At 41.7% G+C, this 17,186-nt stretch overlaps 1 protein-coding gene across 1 annotated transcript in view; it reads left to right on the top strand.

The window, feature by feature from the left end:
- Positions 1–1,500: 1,500 nt before the first annotated feature.
- The window catches only part of stt3a (STT3 oligosaccharyltransferase complex catalytic subunit A), a 42,924-nt gene continuing 27,238 nt past the window's right edge, over positions 1,501–17,186 (top strand). Inside the window, exons 1-6 of the mRNA XM_060846803.1 lie at positions 1,501–1,608; positions 7,695–7,818; positions 11,978–12,038; positions 12,503–12,624; positions 14,035–14,180; positions 15,501–15,591. Coding sequence (XP_060702786.1) covers positions 7,731–7,818; positions 11,978–12,038; positions 12,503–12,624; positions 14,035–14,180; positions 15,501–15,591 — 508 coding nt within the window. The 5' untranslated portion in view covers positions 1,501–1,608; positions 7,695–7,730. The remainder of the gene's footprint in view (positions 1,609–7,694; positions 7,819–11,977; positions 12,039–12,502; positions 12,625–14,034; positions 14,181–15,500; positions 15,592–17,186) is intronic.

Here is a 17,186-nt window from a genome sequence, read left to right as displayed (position 1 = left end):
ATCCAAGCCCACCTAACCTCTATATGCCTATCCAATGCCCTTTTAAATGCCCATAAAGAGGGAGAGTCCACCACTGCTCCTGGCAGGGCATTCCATGAACTCACTGCTTGCTGAGTAAAAAGTCTACCCCTAACATCTGTCCTATACCTACCACCCCTTAATTTAAAGCTATGCCCCCTCATAATAGCTGACTCAATATGTGGGAAAAGGTTGTCATGGTCAACCCTATCTAAACCCCTAATCATGTACACCTCTATCAAGTCTCCCCTAAACCTTCTTTTCTCCAATGAAAACAGCCTCAAGTGCCTCAGCCTTTTCTCATACGATCTTCCTACCATACCAGGCAACATCCTGGTAAACCTCCTCTGCACCCGTTCCAGTGCCTCCACATCCTTTCCTATAATATGACGACCAAAACTGCACACAATACTCCAGATGCAGCCGCACCAGAGTCTTATACAACTGCAACATGACCTCAGGACTCTGGAACTCAATTCCTCTACCAATAAAAGCCAGTACGCCATATGCCTTCTTCACAGCACTATTTACCTGGGTGGCAACTTTCAGAGATCTGTGTACATGGACACCAAGATCCCTCTGCTCATCCACACTACCAAGTATCCGACCATTAGCCCAGTACCCCACCTTCTTGTTACTCTTACCTAAGTGAATCACTTCACACCTTCCTACATTGAACTCCATTTGCCACCTTTCTGCCCAGCTCTGCAGCTTATATAATCAACTGGAAGGAAGTGAATACTGTGGATGCTGGAGATCGGAGTAGAAGAGTGTGGTGCTGAAAAAGCACAGACCGTCAGGTAGCATGCGAACAGCAGGAGTACCTACCACATTCCCAGTTACCTTCCCCAAGTCCCCACCCAACCTCCCATTTATCTCTCAACCCCCTTGGACCACTCCTTCATTCCCGATGAAGAATTTATGCCTGAAACGTCGATTCTCCAGCTCTTCAGATGCCTCCTGACCGGCTGTGTTTTGCCAGCAACACACTCAGTCCCATACATAGGTGCACCATACCCTCTGTACTCTTGCAGTTTCTTAATCACCTTATCTACCAGTTCCCCCTGCCTTTGAGGATCTATGGTCATACACACCAAGGTCCCTCTGATCCTTTGTCTCCTAAGGTCCTACCATTAAGTATATACTCCCTGGCTCTGTTAATCTATCCCAAAGGCATTTGAACAGTCAATGTTAGCTCCTATCTGTGGATGTTCCCAGTCTCTCCTTGTCACACCCTCAGGGACTGCAGCTGAGACTCTTTGATTGACAGCTGCCCAGCATCCAACCTCCGGTATCCCATCAGGCACTAGTTCCAGGGGTCGCTCTTGTTCCGCTGGGACTCCTCGACGTGGGCAGGCGCGCGGCCTCGCGCGAATGACACGTCCACTTTGCGAGCTCGACCAAACTTGATACCGGAAACGGGCGGCGCTGACTGGAAGCGGATCGCCCAATCAGACGGCCCCCTCCTCACGAGATCCGCCCGCCGCCGTGGCCGAGTGTTCGGCCACTTCCGCTAGCGGGGTAGGTTACACCGGCGAGCGGAGCGGCCCGAGCCGCGGCTGCGGATGGAGTGAACGAAGCGCTCAGCAGGTCAGAGGGGGCGGGGTGGCCCGGGCACAATCCGCCCGGGAAACGAGGGCCCCGGGGTGGGGGGGAGAGGAGAGCTAGGCCCCGGGCGGGGACAGCGACAGGGCCCCGGGCAGCAGCGCTGGGGAAGCCAGGGTCGGGGTATGCGAGTTCGGGGACACACCGAGAGTCCAGGCGCTGCGCCTTATCGGGGCCATCCGCCCCCTGCCCGCCCCCTGCCCGCCCCCTGCCATTGCTGTTTAATTTGTAATTAATTGTCTTTTAAAATCCCGAGGTTATGTTTCTGTAGATTATACAAAATCCCAGTAAATTGGTCAATTCCATATAATCCGCAATGCAAATGAGCTGCTTCCATTTCTGTAAACCTCCTTCAACATTTGATTCTTCAAAATAATGTTGCAAGGAACTTTATTTTTCTTTCTCCGCTTCAGCCATTATTCTGAGGTAAAATTCTGTGGGAATATGGAACCTTACGCTGTCTGAATGACAACTGGGATCATTAAGTTTTGACAATTTGCTTATTCGTTTCACAGCCAGAATTAAACTCTGTTTAACCTTCACCCCCTTCACTGATGCTAAATGGCTGCAGTGTGTACCATCTACAAGATGCATTGCAGTAACGTGTTAAAGCTCCTTGGACTGCACCTTCCAAATCCACAACCTCCACTATCCAGAAGGATGCAATAAGAGCACCGCCACCTGAAAGTTCTTGTCCAAGCTACTCACCATCCTGAATTGGAAATATATTATTGGTTCTTCACTATTGCAGGTCTAATTCCTGCCTGATGAGCACTGTGGGTGACCCAGCCCTCCAAGAACTACACTTCAAGAAAGTAGCTCATCTTGACCTTCTCCAGAGTAATTACAGATAGACAATAAATGCTGGTCTAGCCAGTGACACCCTCTTGCCCTGGGAAGAAAAAAATGCTTTGAAACTTGAAAGGGTTCAGAAAAGATTTACAAGGATGTTGCCAGGGTTGGAGGGTTTGAGCTATAGGGAGAGGCTGAACAGGCTGGGGTTGTTTTCCTTGGAGTGTCAGAGGCTGAGGGGTGACCTTTATAGAGGTTTACAAAATTATGAGGGGCATGGATAGGATAAATAGACAAAGTCATTTCCCTGGGTCTGGGGAGTCCAGAACTAGAGGGCATAGGTTTATGGTGAGAGGGGAAAGATATAAAAGAGACCTAAGGGGCAACATTTTCACACAGAGGGTAGTGCATGTATGGAATGAGCTGCCAGAGGAAGTGGTGGAGGCTGGTACAATTGCAACATTTAAGAGGCATTTGGATGGGTAAATGAATAGGAAGGGTTTGGAGGGATATGGGCCGGGTGCTGGCAGGTGGACTAGATTGGGTTGGGATATCTGGTCGTCATGGACGGGTTGGACCGAAGGGTCTGTTTCCATGCTGTACATCTCTATGATTCTGTGACTCTATGTCAAGATAATCACTGGAAGCAATAAATGCTGGCGATCACAGCAGGTCAGACAGCATCCATGGAGAGTGAACAAGCAAATGTTTTGAATGTAGATGATTCTTCATCGGAGAATCTGCAATAATTTGCTCCTACTAAATGTTCACTGGATTCTGGTTAAACCTCTTTTGTCCCAAACTCAATTGTAGGATCATTAAATGCAATTGTCTGATCAGTACAAAGGAGAGATCAAACCTGTTTTTCTGCATTCTATACCATTGTCTAACTTGGCATATACCGCTGAGATGTTGGATGAATTTGTCTCTACTGTAAAAGGTTTTTGAGTTTCTGTGGGAATTTGGCTGTCGAGATTGTGCTTTCCATAGCAAGTTTTACAATAATTTTTGCACAAATGAAGTATAACTTTCATAGTGCAGTTGATTCCTGAGTTAGGAGCTGTGGGTTCAACTCCCACTCCAGAGATGCCAGTGAATAAATGGACCAAGATTCAACTGTAGCACTGTGGGAAAGCTACACTGTTGGATTTATTCTTTTTTTTCTATAAGGAGTGGAAATAGTTTTGTTTGCCATATCAGATAGACTAGAAAGATGCTGGGACCCAGTTCAGAGAAAAGGATATAAATGATGCTGATTCTGGACCACTGTTGCTGCTCAGTCAACCCCATTTAAATTTCAATACCAGTTCTTAATCTCCTTGCTGTTTGTAGGAGTTCAGCAACGTGTAAAGTGACTGCTATGTTCCTCACTTTACAGCCAGTTTGATGCTTCAGAAGTACCTAATTGGCTTTCCGGCACTTTGGGACATTCTGAAGTCTTGAGAGGTGCTATATGAATGAAAGTCTTTTGCTAACCATGAGGCAGCAGAGAACGATCTGTGGTTTTTGGGTGGGCCACAGCGAAGTGTGAGAGCTGTACCTCTGTCATTTTGGCAAACATGACCAGCCTTTCAGGGCTCTGAAAGAAAATTGTTGTGCGCTGGGAGTTCTGGCCTCTCTCTCCATATCCAGTCTCAGAAAAATTAGTAAAAGTAAAATCCTGATTGATTTTAGAAATCTTAATCCACATTGACTTCCCACCACCATCTGGAAAGCATTTAGGGTGAGTAATGAGTACTGACATTGCCAGTGACATGAACAGATTCAAAAGGCTGTTTAGCTGTGTGGTTTATGCTGTAGCAATATTTGCGAATAATTTGCATTCAGTTTTCATTTTTTAAATGGCCATACTTCGTGCATTTCTCCATTTTCCCATCTTCATCCTCCTGACCCTGTCTGTGTTTTGTGGTGCCATTGGATAATTATTGTTACCTGTGTATATAACACCTCACTCCTGTCTTATCTGAAAGCACAGCACCTTCAGTCTAACATTTCTCCAACAGTGGTTAGTCGGCCTAATTTACCTAGTGGTTTGACTGGAGTGTACTGGAATGCCTTCTCTTTGTTATTCATTCCAGAGGGGTGAGCTTCACTGGCTATGTAAGAAATAGGATCTGGAGTAAGGTATTTCTTCCCTCAAGCCTGTCCTGTCATTTTATAAAATCATGACTTACCTGCCCCAGACTTCAACTCCTCACAGCCCTCAACTCTTTGATATTATAAAAACCTGCATACCCTCTCTCTTACATACTTTGTGATCCAGCCTCCATAATGCTCTGAGATGAAGACTTCCAAACATACACTGCGTGCTCTGGGCGAAAAAGTTCCTTCGTGTCTCCGTTTGGAATAGCAGCACTTAATCTCCCTCCATATTTCCTGGTTTAAGGTGTTCTCACTATTTAAAACATCATTTTAACATCTATCATGTCAAGCCCCCTCAGAATCTTCATTGTTTCAATCTGATCACCTTTCATTCTTTTAAAATCTGATGTAAAAGGGCATAACCTGTTCAGCTGTTCTTCATGCATCGCTTGTTTCATCCCAGGAATGAACCTGGTGAATATCTTTTGAACTGCCTCCAATGCCAATGTATCCTTTCTTAATTATGGGGACCAAAACTGTGCAAGTACTTCCTTAAGGCATTATGGGTCTACCCTTGACCAAGTGGATTGCAGTGGTTTAAGAAGGCACCTAAAAGAACATGGGAAGGTACGTGAAAGCCCTTCATTATGAGATCCCCTCCAAGCCACATACCATCCTGAGCTGGAACTATAACATCATTCCTTCACTGCTGCTGGATCAAAATCGAAGTTCCCTCCTTACGGAACTGCAGACATGTCTCCTGAACTGCAGTATAGAATCACAGAATCTCCACAGAGTGGGAACAGGCCATTTGGCCCATCATGTCCACACTGATCTTCCAAAGATTATCCCACCCAGACTAATCCCCCTACCCTGTCTCTGTAAACCTGCATTTCCCACGGCTAATCCAACTAACCTGCACATCTTTGGACTGTGGGAAGAAACCAGGGGATCTTGTAACGAAAGAGTTTCGTGGACCTTCCCATGTTCTTTTGGACACTAGAAGTCGCAGGTTTAGGAATTGCTGCTGGAGGATTCTTGAAATGTTACTGCAGTTTGTCAAAGTGCTGCCATGGTGGTGGAGGAAATGGGTTGCTCTGTCCTGAATTGTGCCACAATTCTTGAGTGGTGTTGATGGGAAGCATTCCACCTCCAGACACCCCTGACTTACCTTGTTAGTGGTAGGCAGATTTTGAAGTATCTGCAAAGTATTCATTGCTGTGTGACATTGGCAGAGGTCACTGTCACCTTGACTGAAAGCTGAACGCTTGAAATGTATATTTAGCCTTAAAGACGTGTAGGTAATCACAATGAGTTAGTCTGCACTCAAGACTTTTTCCCTCCTTAGCACCTTGCTTATCTGATATCTTTTGGGTGTTTACAGTGACTTCCCATGTGAAGGACATAGAGTCATAGAGATGTACAACACGGAAACAGTCCCTTCAGTCCAACTTGTCCACGCTGACCAGATATTCACTCCAATCTAGTCCCACTTGCCAGCACCCGGCCCATATCCCTCCAAACCCTTCCTATTCATATACCCATCCAAATGCCTTTTAAATGTTGCAATTGTACCAGCCTCCACCACTTCCTTTGCAGCCCATTTCACACACGTACCACCCTCTGCGTGAAAAAGTTACTCCTTAGGTCTATTTTATATCTTTCCCCTAAACCTATGCCCAGGGAAGAGAGTTTGTGTATTTATCCTCATGATTTTATAAGGTATAAAGTCACCCCTCAGCCTCCGACACTCCCGGGATAACAGCTCCATCCTATTCACCCTCTCCTTATAGCTCAAATTCTCCAACCCAGGCAACATCCTTGTAAATCTTACAGCCGCAACATGACCTCCCAACTCCTGTACCCAATACTCTGACCAATAAACGAAAGCATACTAATCGCCTTCTTCGCTATCCTATCTACCTGCGACTCCCCTTTCAAGGAGCTATGAAGCTGCACTCCAAGGTCTCTTTGTTCAGCAACACTCCCTAGGACCTTACCATTAAGTGTATAAGTCCTACTAAGATTTGCTTTCCCAAAATGCAGCACCTCTCATTTACCTAAATTTAAACTCAATCTGCCATTTCTCAGCCCATTGGCCCATCTGATGATCAGATCCTGTTGTAATCTGAGGTAACCTTCTTTGCTGTCCAATTTTGGTGTCATCTGCAAATTTACTTCTATATCTCTTATTCTCACGTCCAAATCTTTTTATATTAATGACGAAAAGCAGTGGAGCCAGCACTGATTCTTGTCACTCCACTGGTCACAAGCCTCCTGAAAAACAACCCTCCACCACCACCCTCTGTCTTCTACCTTTAAACTAGTTCTGTATCTAAGTGACTAATTCTCCCTGTATTCCATGAGATCTAACCTTGCTAACCAGTCTCCCATGGGGAACCTTGTCGAATGCTTTACTGAAGTCCATATGGATAACGTTCACTGCTCTGTCCTCATCAATCCTCATCGTTACTACTTCAGAAAACTCATTCAAGTCTGTGAGACATGATTTCCCATGCACAAAGCCATGTTAACTATCCCTAATCAGTCCTTGCCTTTCCAAGTAAATGTACATCCTATCTCTCAGGATTCAATGCAAAGTTTTGATTAAGTTATCTTCCATTTCCCAGTTCACCATTATCAATTCCCCAGTCATATCTTCCAAGAATCCCAGAATCACTAGCTGATATTTTTTACATACCCATAGATGCTTTTCTTGTTTTTATATTTCTTGGCAATTTACTTTATTATCAATACAATATAATCCTCTAAGGGAATGTGCCGTATTTTTAGAATTCTTTGAGTTTAAGCTTTCAGAGCCATTGTCCACAGCTGTGACCTCCCAATCCTGACTTTTGGAGATCTTAAGTATTGTCTGTCAGCATTAATAACGATAAACCTGGGAATCAGCTCACGGATCCATGTCAGTAATTCCTGTCAAGCAGATGATAGACAAGCTGTCACAGGTTACTTGGATCATATGCATTGAAACATTGTGTTGGCGATGGGCTGATCAGAATGGGAAATGGAAATCTGTTGCATTGGCCAAGGCTGCTGGAAAACTAGATTTAAGAAATTCACAAAACGATATTGAGTCCATATTGCTCACTGTAAATATGATTATGATGTATTTCTTGCTGTCATTGAATGAATCTGGTGCTAGTATAAGTATTACAATTGTTATTTCTGTTTCCTAGGTTAATAGTCTGTCAGCTGCAAACACCAGACCAAAGATGACGAAGCTGGGATTTTTGCGGTTGTCATATGAGAAACAGGACACCCTGCTGAAGCTGCTCATTCTGTCTATGGCAGCTGTGCTCTGTGAGTTTCTAACCAGGCTTTGCTTATTATTCATAAGGATAAAAGTTCAACTCTTGGACAACTCATACTCCTGCAATTCAGCATTGATCCCAATCACACCATCTCTTACTGTCTCATTCATTCCTCAGCCCCAGAAAAGATGTAGAATGTTTCTCTCTTTCTTTCTTTTAAAAGGCAAACTTGCGACCACTAGTCATAGAGTCGTGTAATATGGAAACAGACCCTTTGGTCCAACTCGTCCATGCTGACCAGATATCCTGAACTAATTGAGTGCCATTTGCCAACACTTGGTCCATATACCTCTAAACCTTTCCTCTCCATGTACCCATCCGGGTGCCTTTTAAATGTTGTAATTGTACCAGCTTCCACCACTTCCTTTGGCAGCTTATTTCCATACATGTACCACCTTCTGTGTGAAAAAGTTGCCTGTTAGGTCCCATTTATATCTTCCCCTTTCACCCTAAACCTATGCCCTCCAGTTCTGGACTGCCTCACCCCAGGGAAAAGACCTCCTCTGTTTATCCTATCCATGTTCCTTATGATATTACAAACTTCCATAAGGTCACCCCTCAGCATTTGACGCTCCAGGGAAAACAGCTCCAGCCTGTTCAGCCTTTCTCTATAGCTTAAAACCTCCAACCCTGGCAACGTCCTTTTCTGAACCCTTTCATGTTTCACAACATCCTTCCTGTCAGAGGGAGATCAGAATTATGCACAATATTAGTTTTCTGATTTTCATCCTTCCTCTGTGGCTTTAAATTGCCGCTTTGATTGTGAGCTAGGCCAAACAATGTTGCACTACATGAGCAAATTACAGCACTTTGAGACACCATAGGTATAAGCAGGCAATGTTTAGTTTAGCAATTTGTAACTAGTTAAGTGCTGTAAAGATCAGTGCTTGGGTCTGAAACTAGTTTATCGTCTAAAGAAATTATGTAAGTGTGATGCAACAGTGTGGAATCTGTATGGATAGAGCTGAAAAACAACAATGGGCAAAAAAAACACTAATGGGAGCTGTGCATCGATGTCCAAATTAGAGATGCATGCAATAAAGGAGTGTTTGTAATTATGGTTGACTTTAATCTGTGTATGGACTGGGCAAATCCTGTTCATAACAATACTGTAGAGGAGGAATTTATGAAGTGTATACATGGGATGGTTTTCCAGGCCAGTATGTTGAAGAACCAATTAGGACATTGTGTCGTGAGAAAGGAATAATGGTAACGTAATTGAGAGAGGCCCATTGGGGATGCATGACGATAATACGATCAAATTCCTCATTTGGGATTGTTGCAGAAAGTGAAAAAGTGATAGCAAGCATTGAAATAGTACGTGATTAAACCGCAACAATTGTTCATTCCTAATATAAACCAAAAGAACTGTGGATGCTCTAAATCAGAAACAAAAACACCCAACCCAAAACATTAACTCCAATCGTTCATTCCTGTCTGGCACAAAGTCAAATGGACAAGGTGTCCAAACCATGGCTTATCAAGGAAATCAGAGAAAGTATTAGATTTTAGGAAAAGACATAGAAATTGGCTAGAAGGAATAACGGGCTGAGTAATGGAAGCTTTAAAATTCAGCAAAGAAGGACAATTAAGAAATTGATTAAGAAATAGAGTATGAGAATAAGCTTGTGGGGACGTAAAAAACTAAATGTAAAAGTTTCTACAGGTATGTGAAGGAAAAAGCATTGGTGAAGACAAATGTATGTCCGCTGCGGTCAGATACAGGGAGTTTACATTGAGAATCAAGGAAATAGTTGACCGACTGAATACATATTTTGCTCTGGGTTCATGAAAGAGAGCACAAAACATATTAAAAATGATGTTGGAGAAATTGAATACTGACAAATACCTAGGCCTTGTGTTATGGACTAGACCAGAGCACTCAAAACATTCTTAAGCAGGCAGCCCAGGCCTTAAAGTTGCATTTGTTTCAATAAGTGTATAGTGAAAGTTACCTGGAGTAAATTAGCCAGATTGACTACCAGGTTTTAAAACAGACAAAAATTTATTCTCAAAATTACAGAATGAAACACAAAGAACAGAATAAAGAGCACCCACAGAACTCAGACTATACCAAACTAGACTTAACTATGCGTTTCTGAATATACACACTCATCTGTTTATGCATGAACAAAAAGGTCTTTCAGGTCTGTATCAATCCCAGTCATTTCAGAGCCTGGCCTATTTACAACCCCTCTGAAAAAACCAAGGACGCAACATCCTTGAGAAAAGAAACAGCTTTTCAAAAAAAGGACCACCTTTATGACATCTGAAACATATATCTAGAATACTTAAGGAAAATGTCTTGGATCTGTGGATGCATTAGAGTCATAGTGATATAACATGGAAACAGACCCTTCGGTTCAACTTGTCGTGCTGACCACATTTCCCAATTAAACTTAGTTCCACTTGCCTGCATTTGTCCCATATCTCTCTAATCGTTTCCTATTCACATATCTGTACAAATGCCTTTTAAATATTGTAACTGATCCTGCATTTACCACATCCTCTGACAATTCATTCCATATATGAGGTACCCACTGTGTGCAAAAGTTGCCTGTTGGCTCCCTTTTAAATCTTTCTCCTCTCACCTTAAGATTATGCCCTCTCTGCCATTCTCTTATTTTCCATCATAAAGCTTCCCCTCTGACTGTATTCGGCTCACATGTGCCTTTTATAGAAACTTTCATCATCTAAAGTTATACTTCTGGCTAGTTTGCTTTCATATTCTATTTTTGCATTGTCAGTTTCTTTCTAATGAGAATGAGCTTTCTTTGTGGAATTGTAGGCATTCCTCAGGCCTACTACTTATTTGGCAACCGTATAAGCTGACCTTCTCTAATACAATCTTCAAGTTATCTTTGCAACTGTTGAATAGATTTTCCTGGTGGGTTTTTATACCTCAAAGGAATGGGGGGTTTGTTGTAAACCAAGCATTTATTTCTTTCAATACTAGACATTGCCAATCTATCATCATATTGTTTAATTCAGTTTACTAACCTACCCTGACCAATCCACACTTCATACCTTCGTTGCTTTCTTTGTTTAGATTGAAGACTGTAGTTTCTGATCAAATTGTATCACTCTTGAGCTTAATATAAAATATTATCAATCATGTACAGATTTTTGGGTACTTAAAGAAATTAAAGAATATGGGGATGGTGTGGGAAGGTTAGGGTGAAGTGGAAGATCAACCTTGATTGTATCAAATGTTGCACTAGACTTAGAGCGTGAAATTGCTGCCTTCTATTTAAGTTGAACTTTGAGTCTGATAGGAGCAGCAAATGAAAATGAAATGCCTAATTTTATCCCTATTCCTAACCTGGTTCTGCCAGCATCCTCTGCAAGTGCATGTGAAGTGAGAATTGTGAACTAAAGTGTCAGGTGTATGCCACCTAAAGAGCAGGAGTGCTAATTTCTCTTTTGGAGCAGGTTTTACTATCCTTTTTAAAGTAGCTGATGTTTCCATTCACTCGTGCAGTATATGGTTTGTTGTGTGTTTAGTTGATACAACTGTGCCCACATTGACCATTGGATGAGTCAGTCTACTCTGGGTTTTACTAACGCAATTATAACTGTTTCTGTGAAAGACCACGATCCCTCACTTTTTATTCCCAACAAATTGTTCCACTGTCAGAAGGAGCCTGTGTATATCCAAGAATTTAAATATATTCTCTGTAGAACAATGGTCTGAGGATGGAAACTTGACTATCCCTCTTGCTTTCTCTTGCCCTTAGCAAGGCTGCCATCCACTGAAAACCGAAAGGAATGTGAGTTTGGCCATCCATTCCACAGATTTCAGATTGTGGCACCTTCTGAGGACCTGCTTGAAGTCCCCAGCCATAAAACTAAACATAATCCAAAAATATTGAAGAAACAGTTCAGGATCACGATTCAGTGAGATTATGAATTAAACTTTCAGATCCACCCCACCGTCACCACAATTCTGACGAACAGGAGGGAATTTTGTAGCAATTTAAATTAGTTATTGAAAGCCAAAGATGAAGTTATTTCATAAAAATGGTTAACTTCAGTATTTGACCTGTGAAATAAATTTGAATACAAATGTTGAGACGACTGTTAAGATTATTTAAAGATAGTAGTGAACAGGATTCAATTGTAATATTAATTTTTTGTTTATTCCACAGCATTTTCTACCAGATTGTTCTCTGTATTGAGGTTTGAGAGTGTCATCCATGAGTTTGATCCGTAAGTACCAATACACATTTTTAAAATTTCATTATTGCACAATATATCAAATTTCAACTTTCTAGTTCTGCACATTTGAGGCACTTCAGTTTTGCAACCAGTTAACAGAAGATGATAAGCAGAAGAAAAAAATAAAATAAACCATGCAGGGATATTAAAATGAATTGAAAGCATTTGTACATCTTTAACCAAACGTTGGGCCAATCTGCCTTGTGTCTTTGCTTCAGTACCTGTTTTATTTGATTTTTCTTACTATTTTATTCCTTTGGGTGTGATGTCAGCATAATCAGCTTTTATTTTCTGTCCCCCGTGCCTTTGAGAGGATAATGTAGAGCCACTTTGTATAGCCTCTACAAGTTTAACATTTTTTTTCCCTTTTGTTCAGTATGCAAATATTTAAAAGTAGTATTTAATCAAGGAACTTACCTTGTTCTCTTCCAACTGGTACCTTGAAATATCTTTAGGTACTTCAATTACCGGACCACTCGCTTCCTCACTGAAGAAGGTTTCTACAAATTCCATAACTGGTTTGATGATCGAGCCTGGTATCCGCTAGGCAGGATTATTGGAGGAACAATCTACCCAGGTCAGTGTAGTTTCAACAGCTGACTTGTTATCTAATGTATCAGTGTAGACATTTAGTTTTTGATACATCTATCAACCCCCCCCCCCCCCCCCCCCCCCCAGTTGAGTGCTGTGGCTGTATTACCATATAAGGATTAGAGGCTTACCTTAAGGTATCACCTGACTTGGAGTTTTAAAACTGACCCTCAAGTTGCCCAAAAATTTTGAAACAATCCTGTCAATCTTTAAATTTACAATGATCATTGCAAGTGTTTCAAACGTATTGCTAAAACTTAATTATCAATCTTGCTTTCAGGACACAGTTGGAATGTGAAGAAAAAAGAAAATGAGATTAATTTGTTTGTTTTTTCCTCAGAAGGTTTAGAACAGGAACTAAAATGATAGATTAGTAAATCATGTCTCCATAGTTGAAGAGGGCAATAGGATTGCACTTTCATTAGAGAGAGATATGACTGGTGGTGATTTAACCTGGAGGTCACCACGCCTCAAGTGAGGGACGAGGTGGAAAAGGTGGGACCTAATGGCAACCTCGGCCATGAAGCAGTGAAAGAGACTGGGAAACGAGCAGGATGGAAGTAGAGGGGAACAGAAGAAAACTTATGAAATAACTTTTATTTATTTTGACATGTAACAATATAACATTCTGAATTGCTTTGTTAATGTAATATTCAAGTTTGTTATGAAGACTCAAGTGATTGAATGAACATAATAATACAGGGCCTGAACCTGACACTTCAGTTGGGCCTAAGATAATTTACGTTCCAAGGTTGTAGGTAGGAGCTAATTTCCAGGTAGAAGCCTTTATGAGAGTCCAAGAAATCGATTATTTTGATGAAACAATTCCTCAATCTTATTGCTATATTAACATAGTCAATGTATAATGATTTATTCAGGGTAGTCTGCAATCAGCTAGGAAAGAAACCACATCTTTTATGCGTTTTGTTGTCTTTATATTCCATTTGCTCACTGGGAACTTTTGCAGCACTGTAAGGGCGGCACAGTGGCTCAGTGGTTAGCACTGCTGCCTCGCAGCGCCAGGGACCCGGGTTCAGTTCCCGCCTCGGGCAGCTGTCTGTGTGGAGTTTGCACATTCTTCCTGTGTCTGTGTGGGTTTCCTCTGGGTGCTCCAGTTTCCTCCCACAGTCTAAAGATGTGCAGGTTAGGTGAATTGGCCATGCTAAATTGCCTGTAGTGTTAGGTGCAGGGGTAAGTGTAGGGGAATGGGTCTGGGTTGGTTGTTCTTCGGAGGGTCAGTGTGGGCTTGGTGGGCCGAAGGGCCTGTTTCCACACTGTAGGAAATCTAATCTTGTCATTAATTTTAAATGGATATGCAGAAGTGCCCAAGCATGCTAGTGCAGATATATTCTATTTTGTTAAGAATAACCTACAGCATTACTTTATTGACTTCCAGGTCTCATGATAACTTCTGCTGCTCTCTACCATGTGCTGCATTTCTTCCACATCGCTGTTGACATCAGGAATGTCTGCGTGTTTCTGGCTCCACTCTTCTCATCTTTCACCACCATTGTCACTTATCACTTAACAAAGGAACTGAAGGTAGGAAGTGAACTGTGATCCCTGTAAACCAGGGTATGTGAACCTAGGGAGCTGTTCAGACTGCCTGAGAACAGGTTTGTAACTGTAATGTTAGTAATATCAACTGTTTCATCAGTGAAGCAATGAAGTTCACTGCAGGCCATTTTTTTTCGGGGAAACATTTTACAGGTGCAAGATCTCATGCCTATGTAACAAACCTGAAATAAAAACAAAATGCCAGAAATGCTCAGGTTAGGCAGCACTTGTAGGGAGAGAAACCAGGTTGACGTTTATGGTTTATGATCCTTTGTCAGTTTTGACAAATAACTCATTTGCAAACTGTTTTTCTCTGTTTTATCGTGCTGGCTTATTCAAATTATATAATATTTCTTTCTAGATGGTAAGTTGTGTTGCTAGTGGTCAGCAGAATTGCTGGAGTGATCACTTGCATTTGCCTTTGGTGCTACTGGTATCTGTAGACAAGTCTTTAAAGACCCAACTCGAGGTTACTAACTAAATCCCCAGCGATGACACAATCTTTTGTATCAGAGCTGTAATTAAATTTGGGAAGTAACTATCACATCGGCCATAAACATAATGAGTTGTGTTTGGTGGTGAAATAGAATGTAGAGCAGTACAGGCCTTTCTGCTTTCGATGTTGTGCTGAGCTTTTATCCTCTAAGATCAGACTAACCTAGCTACCCTTCATTGTACGATATTTCGTGTGCCTACCCAAGAGTCACTTTAATGTCCCTAATGTATCTGACTCTACTACCACTGCTGGCAGTGCATTCCACTCACTGACCACTCTGTGTAAAGAACCTACCTCTGACATCTCCCCAACATCTTCCTTCAATCACCTTAAAATTATGCCCCATCATGATAGCCATTTCCGCCATGGGAGAAAGTCTCCAAATGTTCACTCTCTCTGTGCCTCTCGTCATCTTGTACACCTTTAACAGGCCACCTCTTATCCTTCTTTCCTCCAATGAGAAAAGCTCTAGCTCCCCCTTTCTTCATAACGTTTGCCTCCAGTCCAGGCAGCATCCTAGTAAACCTCTTCTGCATCTTCTATAAAGCTTTCTCATCCTTCCTTATAGTGAAGTGACCAGAACTGATCTTCAGCAATATTCCATGAATGATGCTTGATGTACCCCATTAGTATAACTGGAAATAAAATCAATCCAATGAGCAAGTTTGAAACCCTGTCGTTGCTCATAAAGCATTTTGTGATTTGAATTTAAAACATTTTCTTTTCATTTCAGACCTTGAACATGTGGCATTTTTTTTAACGTAATTCCCTGTCCACACTGGGATATGAATATGTTGTTTGTGTTTCAGGATGCTGGTGCTGGCTTGTTAGCTGCTGCCATGATTGCTGTGGTCCCTGGTTATATCTCTCGGTCTGTAGCTGGTTCCTACGATAATGAAGGTGAGTACCCAGCCCAAGCATCTTTTGTGTTGGATCAATTGATTTGATTAATTTTCCATTACTTCAATAATTTCTTAAATGCAGAATGGTATTCTTAAGTTCCTAATAATGACATGCATAATTGTGATAGCTCTTAATTTCAGTTCTGACACTAGGTCTTGTTTCTTAATGATTGCAATGTAAGTGATTACCAAGACCCTTACTTTCATCTCCATAATATAGCCCGACTTTGTCCCTCTGCTCATCTGCTATGGAAGCACTCATCCATATCTTTGTTACCTCTACATTTGAGTATTCCAATTTTTTCCAGCTAGGCCTCCCATGAGCTAATCTTTATAAACCTGAACTCATCCAAAAAATGACAGTATTCATATCACACTGAGCCCCATTCAGTCATCACCTCATGAGCCCCTTTTGGCTCCCTGACAGGGAATATCTCATTTTCAAAATTCTCATCCTTGTTTTCAAATCTCTTGTGGCCTTGCAGCTCCCCATCTCTAAGATACCTATGGACCTCTAAGACCTCAGTGCTCTGTCAGCTCTAGTCTCCTGTATATCTTCTTGCAACTTAACCAATCTGGCTATCTACTATAACTGAGTACATATTTGATCGGAAATAATTCTGTTAGATGCCTTAAGATATTTTAATAATCAAAGACTCTGTACACTGTTTTGTTTAAAAGTTGATAAATAATTGTATTTGAAAGCATTAGCTTCTGTTTGAAGACTCTTACATTACATAATTAATCATTGTGAAAGGTTGTTTTCACTTGTAGGGACACTAAACCCATTACTTATTTAAAAGCCCAAACTTGAGTCCAAGTTGGGGTGACACATCCTCCCACCAGGAATCTCTGACTTTGTTTTGCTGCTATGATAAATTGGGTCACAGCTTCAAGGTTCAGGCTGCATTCACACTCTAGCTGTAGGTTCAGTGGAGACCAGTTTCCGTTCTGTAGTTAAGTGCACCAAATCCTTTTGGGATTTGTGAGCAGTTTCAGAAAGATAGAAGATGAATTACCATTCATTTTGATTTTTATTTTTGGTGATATTTGAGGTAGTAAATTTAGCTTGAGCATTTAGAGAACTCACTGCTGCTCTTTGCAAAATGATTTGGGAGTTTGAATTGCTAGATTTGAATCATAGCCAAAAAAAAAGCTGTGGATGCTGTAAGTCAGAAACAGAAATTTTTGGGAAAACTCAGCAGATCTAACAGCGTCTGTGGAGAGAAAGCAGAGGTTCAGGTCCAGTGACCCTTGCTTAGAGCTTAAAGTCCTCAGTTTTCCCAGCAATTTATGTTTTTATTTCAGGTGACTGTTACTTTAGTTTAACATCTTCAATCAAAGGACAACGCATTATAATTCTGGGCTGAAATGGTAACATGGACTCTATGTTCTCAGATTGGTGTAGAAGTGCTTTCATGAGCAGCCAGAGGTTTCCTTTCCAGATCACTGGGACCCCATGCCTTTTGCAAGCTAAATCTGAGATGTGACCTGGATCTTGCTGAAGGAGAATGGCAGCATTGGTTGACAACATGGTAGATTGATGTGATCTCCTACATTGTATATTGACAGCATTGCTGCCTTTTTATAATG

The sequence above is a fragment of the Hemiscyllium ocellatum genome, chromosome 29 (assembly GCF_020745735.1).
Source record: "Hemiscyllium ocellatum isolate sHemOce1 chromosome 29, sHemOce1.pat.X.cur, whole genome shotgun sequence".
NCBI classification, from domain to species: domain Eukaryota; kingdom Metazoa; phylum Chordata; class Chondrichthyes; order Orectolobiformes; family Hemiscylliidae; genus Hemiscyllium; species Hemiscyllium ocellatum.
Note: the sequence above shows the minus strand (reverse complement) of the source record. Positions and strands in the feature narration are given on the sequence as shown.